This window comes from Hesperophylax consimilis, chromosome 1 (assembly GCF_061612785.1).
Source record: "Hesperophylax consimilis isolate HC1 chromosome 1, BYU_Hcon_1.0, whole genome shotgun sequence".
Taxonomy (NCBI): Eukaryota; Metazoa; Arthropoda; class Insecta; order Trichoptera; family Limnephilidae; genus Hesperophylax; species Hesperophylax consimilis.
In genome coordinates, this window is record NC_142836.1 from 31,645,036 (window position 1) to 31,654,342 (window position 9,307).

Consider the following 9,307-nt stretch of genomic DNA (forward strand, 5'->3'; position numbering starts at 1 on the left):
TTATACATATAACTATTATAATTTTAAAATACTACTTTTATAATTTTTCACTTGTAGAAAACACTTTGGGTATAAATAATTATAATAAAATAACTTTGTTTGAATACTACTTTATTGTATATATTTATAACCAACCGGTTTCAGTTCAACCCGAACCTTCATCAGGGTTAATAAAAACATATTTAAATAAACAAATTAAATAAAAACATATTTAAACAATATGTTTTATTAACACTGATGAAGGTTCGGGTTGAACTGAAACCGGTTGGTTATAAATAAATACAATAAAGTGGTATTCAAACGACTTATTTTATTTTAATTATTACTTTTATTATAGTTCGACTAAAAACAAAATACCGTTTCCTAGTGTCTGAAACGAATGAAGTGCTGCCTAGCAATACACTAACGAACGCTGGCGAACTACTAATAAATCACGTCCTTTCTGTGCACGGCAAGAGATATGTACATCTGTGAACGTTTTTGCTTGCGGCTAGCGTTAATAATGCTAATACTTGAAATAATAATAGCGACTAGTGCGAGAAGTTGAGTAGTTTGGTCAAGGTGCTCTCCAGTTGCGGCATTTGCCTCTTCTGATGACTCAGTGTGCTCTTTGCAATTTGCGACACGTAGGTGTTGCTCTCGTAGCTCCTGGCCACGTTGCCACTGACGAAGGTCATCAGGTCGAGCACATTCCACTGGCAAGGTACTCTGTCCAGCTGCTTGCAGAGCTCCTGAATCATCCACGTCCCATCCAGCTCTCGCCACGATACGAAATCTGAAAATATATGTATATATGTATTCTCTTCAATGTATTCTATCAATACTTTGGTTTCATGGCTCAAACACTCACACGAAATTACTTGATTTAACCGACTTTTCTTGCAGAAGAACTATGAACGGTTTGGTACTTTTATTCAAATTAGTTAATGGCTTAATGGATGCATCTGACTTAACTAAACTAATAACGTTCCGAGTACCAAATCGTAACACGAGACTTCCAGAGTTGTTCTTTGTTCATTAATTTAAAACAAACAATTTTATTGATTACCGAGTCCAAAAGCTATATAGGCTTGGAAATAAATTAATATATTTTCGTATAAATACTAAAATTACTAAAATAAGAAATGTATAACATTTTGTTTCACAAACATTATTATACTATATAATCTTTAATTTACTACTTTATGTAAATATTTAACTTATAATTTTGCTTTTCTTTTATGTTAATTTTTGTTATTTACTCCATCAGGTATTAAAACTCGTTTTCTCTTTTCTATTTTTATATTTGTTGCATTGATGTGTATAACGTTAATTCATTTTGTTCTTATTTTACTTTTTATATTGTTTTGAAGCTATAAAATATTAAAAGCCCGACGGGCGTAAATTAATGAATAGATAAATAATTTTCGTTAGTGCGTTATAATCCGATGTCTAATAATAATTGATGCAAAACATTGAGTATAAAAATATATAAGAGAACTTACTATCCACAGTGGAGTACATCATAAGCAGGTCCGCATATCTAGGCAGCCTCTCTGAAACATCTCTCTTCTCTGCTCCATCTACTTCCACCCCTCCGTCCATTTCTGTTCCGCGACAAGCCTGTACAAAAGTCATTTTAAAATTGTTATTATGAAATAACACCATTTTCTATTTTCATGTATTCAATGTTATTGAGATGATGTTCAAAGTTTGATATGAGAAAATATTTTGTTTTTGAATCGAATTTTAAATGTTTCCTCACCAACTTACAGTAGGTTGATTAAAACTTTTAGTAATATGAAATGGAAATAATGGAAACAAAGTGGGTACGACTCGGAAGCGTGCCGCCTGTCGCCGAGCTTTGAACAGACTTGAATGATGTTGGCGACACGTTTGTTCTTTACGGTTCTCAAAGGTTTATGGTTCATCTACCTTGTTTCTATTATTTGTGGATTTTAAGAAACGCATAACAAAATGAAGACTTTTAAAATTAAAATGTAAGCATTTTTAATGAAACAAATTTAAATCCTTTTTTTAAAATTTAATTAAAATCAAATTTAATAATATAATTATTAAGTTCTGCAAGTATTTTTTGGTTTTGGTTATTGTTACAGCTGTTTTGGCTTTCAAGGCCATTTTCCAACTGTGGTTGTTTTTTTTTTTTATAGTGAATACCTCACAAGAGTCCCAACTGCTCCCGTCTGGAGCCAGTGAGACTATGGCATCCCTAGTTGGGGGATGTTGTGAGGCTGAAGGTAAGTGGGGAAGGGAAAGAGGAAGGTGGGGAAGTACCTGGCCACGTTTAGACGACTTATTTATATGATTCTATTTTACCCCCTTCCAATTTAAAATGATTTATTACGGGTTAAACCGATTTACTTATAAAATAATTGTAAAATAGATGTCATACTCTGTGTGGTCATATATTTATACATATAAATAAGTCGTCTAAACGTGGCTTAAACCACAGTATGAAAATGGCCTTGAAAGTCGAAACAGCTGTAACAATAAGAAAAAACAAAAAAACCTTGCAGAACTTAATATTAATTATATTATTAAATTTGATTTTAATTAAATTAAAAAAAAAATTAAATGGAGATCTACGAATTAAACACAAAAACAATAAATAAAGTAATCCTACCTGAATAAAGAAGAGCTTAGGTACTCCGCCCAATTTAGACGTTTTTCTTGTGAAGGGGTCAAAAAGCATACTCTTCGGGTACATGCAGTCATGGGCCTCGAGGATTCCATGCACATTGCCGTGGGTCATGACCACCACCACGATACAGCTCACATCAGAAGATTTCTTCTCACTAACTAGAAAACAAATCCATTTTAATTCTATATAGATGCCACTAGTTTTGATTTGAAACGTATTGCCAAAAGTCTTGCGAACAATCAAACAAGTAAAATAAAAAGTTGTCTCTACCTTCATTGATGATTTTCATTATATCCTCTCTATCGTTATCTTGGTAAACTTCAGTATTTTTAAATCCAAGTTTGTCTTCTAAACAACCTTTTATTCTTTTACAATCGACGTCTGTCCCATGTCTTTTACTAGGAGTATTCCAATCCCTTCTTTTAAATTTTTTATGATTGAAAATAATTGCAATTTTTTCTCGGCCATCGTTAATTCTGTAGTAAAGGTCGTCTTCTTGATTACTGTCATCTTTTGATGCACCCCTTAGCAAGAAAGGTGTTGTCGTGATAGTATCGTTTGAATTCACTATCACCGTCTGCTCAAAATCATCCTCCTTGTCTTTTGGATAAGTAGAGATCTCACCAGTAACTGACACCTGGGCATCGACTTTGGTAGTTTTCTTCCTTCGAATAGAGAACACTCTAAAAAGAAACAAAGTCACTAAATAAAACAAAGATTCAGAAAGTACACAAAAATTGTATTAATAATTAGAAACTGATGCACCCAAACAACTTTAATATAGGTATTCCAAAACCCAAAATATTTGTTTTACCTAATGTAATATTCTTCAAAAGTATAAATTAAACATTATATTCACTAAAAACATGAAATCTCCACACATTAATTCAGTGGGTTTTGTGACGAAACATTGTAACTTTTGAAAATACAAGATAAAGTATTGGGTCATGTAAAACACTTACATTATGAGAATAACAACGGATTCATGTAGCTTGTAAATATTCTTCTCATAAAGCATTGACTTGGCGTTAGTGGGAAACATAAGCAATAAAATAAAGTTTTTTAAATTTTAAATTCTATTATAGTGAAAATATCTATTTACTTAAATTAGAAATCATAATGCGTAGCAAATTTTAGGCAAAGTTGTAAGATATTTCGAAATTAGATGAATTTAAGTGTGTATCTAACATAATCAGTGAACTTGTGAAAGAGAAAAACATAAATACCTTCGAAGTTTTGCCGACATGGACACCTTTATCTTTTCTGAATCAGCTTTATTTTCCTCCATTTTATGTTTTCTAACGGTTTTTCAACTCTTCACCTCAAAACACAATATCATCAACTCAACTAACAAAACAACATTAAAAAATACATCTTTAAATATTGTGATTAGCATTGCCAATGAATTTATCTTCAACCTGATAACTGTTATCTTTGATAAGTAATATCTGATGACTCATGTAATTTCCTGTAATACTATATATAATAATATGGTTGAATAGTTAATTGGTAAGTACAAGAGTACCCGCGCTGTAGTTTTGCGTTTTGGCCGAGAGCTCGGTCAAAAGTAAAATACGAAAACTAAATTTTGGAACAGAATAGGCCTAGTTAGGTGATTTATAAAAAAAATATATTTTTACACTAAGAAAATATTTCTAATTTATCAGTTATTCACATTCCTGTCAAAAACTGGACTGCAGGCCTTCAACGAATAAATTGACGGGTTTCCAAAAACACTGTCGGTAAAATATGAATATGTTATTGGGATGTCGGAACGTGTCCATATCAATTCTAATGTATTAATATTTCGACATTATATTTATCAGGAAAAAGACACCTGCATGAACACGTGTTCCGATAAATTCTGATGGACTAATACTTTATGACAAAATGGATTGAAATCAAGTTTTTAACAGGATTTCAATAAATCAGCCACACTAATTTTTCTCCGTGTACCTATGTAACTATATTTTTTCGGTAAATAAAATACATAATTAAAAGTAAGGTAATTTGTAAACCATGGTTTAAGGATACCCCGAGAACAGACATTTTAGATCTGGAAATTGTTTTTAATAACAAAAAAAATACACCCTTTATATTCAATACAGTTAAAATCCTCCGGGTACGCGCTGAAACACCCTGTGTATTCAATAATGTGGTGTTCAAACAAAAAACATTTTTAATTCACATTATAATAATATCTAATCACCAAGGGTCAATTGTTTCACAGAATTTGAAAATTTTAAATATATATATTTTTTAAATTGTTAATTTACAGGATCTGCGAATGTTCTGTTAACACTTCAGTTATGTCCCTTAATCGTGTAATATCAGAACTTGAAAATTATCTTTGAAATCCTTACTAAGTGAACGCTTCCTATGAAACTTAAAAAATATATGTTTAATTTAGAAATTTATCTTAGAAATAATATTTGTTTATAGAAATACTTCAACAATGCAGGAACTTTAAAGCAATGATTGAATGCAAATTACATCCGCGTTTATGCCGATTTTAGCTCTTACTCCATCAAAACTTAATCAAAGTTTCTGAGTCTGAGCTTAATTCCTCTTGTGCTCTGTGGTGGGTGCTGCATTATCAAATTATTCCTGAAATATTTTGGCACCGTAATTAAATCTCTCTCAGCAAACACTCGCAAGTTGTTCAGGACTTCTCCTCGCATAGTTAATCTTTTAAATTATCCGTTCAATTCACACCGGCTCCATTCTCTCTTCCTATTCTGTTTCCCTGGTCCTTGCTACCATCTCCCAACTTCTCCAACTTATTATTGTCGTGTCTAATTTTCTCCGTTCGTCTCACGTCTGAGCTTATTTCCATACTGAAATATAATTTACAGATTTGAGGCGGTATTTCATCGTTAATTTACCTCCTCTATTACTGAATTGAGGTAATTTTCGCTGTAATTTTTTGGATTATGCAACCCGAATTCGTACCTATGTGCAAGTGATTTTAAGAAAACTGAACACATTTCAGTTTCGGTCTTATCAATAAGATAAGCAAATACTAAGTTTACATTACACTTGTAAGTGGCAATGTTTTCCAATGTTTTTTTCTTCGTTTTTAATCTCCCACTAAATTCCTGAGATGAGATTTTTTTATTTTTTTTATTTATTTATTTATAATGTATTACAAAAAACATGGTAAGTAACACATTATTCCCAATGAGTTGAGATAAAACTCATTACGGGAAGTACAGACACATAAAATACATTTTACAAGGATATTACACTTTTAAAAAAATACAACATATTGAAAAGGAAAAGAAAAATAAATAAAAAAGGAAAAATACATTGTTAAGAATAGAGATTTTAGAAATACTGAGAGACATCTATACACATGAAACATAGTAAACCAACATATGAAAGCGAGCGAAAATTCACTGGTTTAAAAACATTTTCAGGAAATAATCTTTAAGCGTTTTAACTAATATTTTTTTGTTAGTTACTGATTGCTTTATTTCATTAGGTAATGCATTGTATTGTCTATATGCAATATATTGTAATGAGTTAATACCAAATTTTGTTGTGTGGGTAGACGATGCTAGGTGTATTAGATTTTGGGACCGTGTTTTGTGCTGGTGTATGTCTGAATTAAATGCTGGTTTGATGTTAGTGTGTGAGGATCTATGTATGATTTGTAATATTGTACAAGTGATATTGTATTTAGGTAGAACCGTAAAAGGAAGTATGTTTGTCTTTAAATATATATCTTTGATATGTATATCCCACGGTAGACGGTAGATATTCCTTATTGCTCGATTTTGAATCACTTGTATTTCTGATATTTGTTTTTTAGTAATAGTGCCCCAGATACTAACTAAATAACTCAGATGGGAGTGAATCATTGCATAGTATGTGGCCCTTAGTAGAGATGTAGAGAGAAGACCTTGGAGTCGGTACAGTACGCCGGTTATTGGGGATATTTTAGATTTCACATGCTCAACATGGGAATTCCACGAAAGTTTAGAGTCTATTAATAGCCCTAAATATTTCGTGACTTCTATATTTTGGAGCTTCTCAGTTCCAAGTGTGATATTCATTGGCACATAATCCTTATTACCGAAAGTTAGGTAGTGCGTTTTTTTTATATTGAGGCTCAATTTATTAATACGCAGCCAATTAGCTAGAATTGAGACATCTACATTCATTTGAGACTCCAGGTCACTCAGGCTTGTACTGTGATAATAGATTACAGTGTCATCCGCATAAAGTTGGAGGTTTCCAGAGATACCACATTTAGTTATGTCATTGACATATAGCAAGAAAAGCAGAGGCCCAAGAATTGATCCCTGTGGCACTCCACATGTGATTTTACCTAAGCCACTCGAGACACCTTTGACTTCAACAAGACAAAATCTATCATCTAAGTAGCTTCGGAGGAGATTTAGGGGCTTCCCAACAATTCCCAAATATTCCAATTTCTTTAAGAGTATTTCATGATCGACCGTATCAAAGGCTTTTTTGAGATCTATAAATATGGCTGCCACATATTCACCCTGGTCTATATACTGTTGAAGGTTGGAGATAAAATCAAAGGCGGCACATTGAGTACTAGAATTTTTCCGAAAGCCATATTGTTGTGGTGTAAGGATATTATTCGCAGATATGTATTTTAGGAGTCTATCTTTGATTATGGTCTCAAATACTTTTGAAAAAACCGATAGAAGTGATATAGGACGGTAGTTAGAGATACATGTTTTACAGTCTCCTTTGTGTATAGGTATTATCTTCGCTAACTTTAATTCATTTGGAAACTTTCCCGAGGACAGTGACCAATTAAAAAGTTCTGTAAGGTGACCCGCTAATTCTTCTTTACAAGTCTTAAGAACTGATGGTGTTACTCCATCGAGTCCCGGTGCTGCTTTCAGCTTAGTTTTAGAGATGATCCTCAGTACCTCATCTTTGTTTGTCCTAGCCATGTACAAGGATTGGCAAGCCTTCGGTTCCACAAATACGGTATTACAGTCATCCGGGAATGACGGAATGGTAGCTGCTAGCTTTTTTCCTATTGAGAGAAAAAACTCATTAAATGCGGATGCTATTTGGCTCGGATCCTTAATTACGCAGTCATTTACCACGAGAGATTCTATTTCGTTAGTTGGTTTATGTGTTCGGTTTGATAGAATAGAGTTTATGATTTTCCAGGTTTTAGTGGGGTTATTTTGGTTTTGTTGAAAGCTGTTCGCATAATATTTGTGTTTTAGATTTCGCCTATAATTAGTAATGGTATTTCTCAATCTCTTTTTAAGTGTTACAAGAGTAAGATTACCAGGGTCTTGTTTCCACTGCTTGTGAATCTGGTTTCGTTCTTTGATTAATGTATTTAATTTGGAATCAAACCACGGAGTATTCAGTTGTACCCGACTTCTTAATCCTGTTTTTGGTGTAGTTGTACCTGATTCTATTGCCTTTTTAATGTGATAATTGAAACTTTTAAAAGGGTCTTCTGAGTTGCTTAAGTTGATCGTGAAATTGTTATCAAGAAGATAGGATTTTACTGACATACTGTTGATGATAGGTCTCGTAATCCGGGATTTGGTTCTATTATTAAAACATTTTTTTAAGTTGTTCTTATAATCAACAATAAGTATATTATGGTCACTAAGTGGATCATCAATATTCGATATAGTAGTCTGAATGTTTTGCCTATTTGATAAGATGTGATCTATTAAGGTGCAGCTTGTATCAGTGACTCTCGTGGGAAATGTTTTGTTATGTATTGAAAAATTGTAAGATTGTAAGATGTTGCAAAAATTTAATGAAGAGTGTGTGGATATGGATATGTCAATGTTAAAGTCTCCGAATATTAATGTATCTTGTCTACTTTCGTTCAGTATTTTTTCTAGATGTATTGGAAAATCCTGCATATTTGTGTTGGGTTTTCGATAGATAGCATAGATGTTAACTGGTTTCCTATCACTGCTACTAAGCGTTATACCTAAAAAGGAATTTTCATTTGAGAAATTTTCAATAATTGCACACTTCATAGTATCAATCACATATATTGCTACGCCGCCTCCTCCTTCGTTGGGGCGAGAAGAAAAAACACTTTTGTAACCATTCAGGGAGTAAAACTTTTCCTCTCCAATCTTAAGCCACGTTTCCGTAATGACGAGCACGTGTACAATGTACCGCGAACTTCTTACTTTTTCTTCGATCTCATCAAACTTATTACGGATGCTTCTCGCGTTCATATACATTATTCGTAGACAGTTCGTCACGGGATTATAATTCTCGATGGTGAGGCACTTATGCTCATGTATGTTACACTCCATAATCTATAGTTGCAAGGTCGTTCTTGAGTGCAGCGATGTAGGCCGGGCAGTTGTCCCTATCTCCAGTTGAGTGATCAGCAGGCTTACCAAATCTGGTGCATGTCGCGCAAACTGGTTTGATGGTGGAATTTGGGCAGGACTCACCAGTATGATTCTGTTGAGCACAATGTCCACATGTGGGTTTGGTATCTCTGCAATACTTGTATGAGTGACCAATCATGTAGCATTTGGTGCAGACAGTAAGGCCAATAAAATCTCGGACGCGGCAAATAGTCCAGCTTATAAATACTTTCTCTTGCTCGACTAGAAATTTACGTACGGTAGCGGGTACTGCGTAGATACGGTGACAAGCGTTACCTGTGCGAGCACCAGC

At 33.4% G+C, this 9,307-nt stretch overlaps 1 protein-coding gene across 1 annotated transcript; it reads right to left on the minus strand.

Annotated features, from left to right (window-relative positions):
* Positions 1–293: 293 nt before the first annotated feature.
* Positions 294–3,993, minus strand: LOC149426644 (caspase-1-like). Its single transcript, XM_089637815.1, has 5 exons — positions 3,868–3,993; positions 2,912–3,324; positions 2,624–2,799; positions 1,485–1,602; positions 294–775 (listed from the first exon to the last, which is right to left on the minus strand). Exons 1-5 carry the CDS (start codon positions 3,927–3,929, stop codon positions 531–533), a joined length of 1,014 nt encoding a protein of 337 aa, XP_089493941.1. The 5' UTR covers positions 3,930–3,993; the 3' UTR covers positions 294–530.
* Between the last annotated feature and the right edge of the window lie 5,314 nt (positions 3,994–9,307).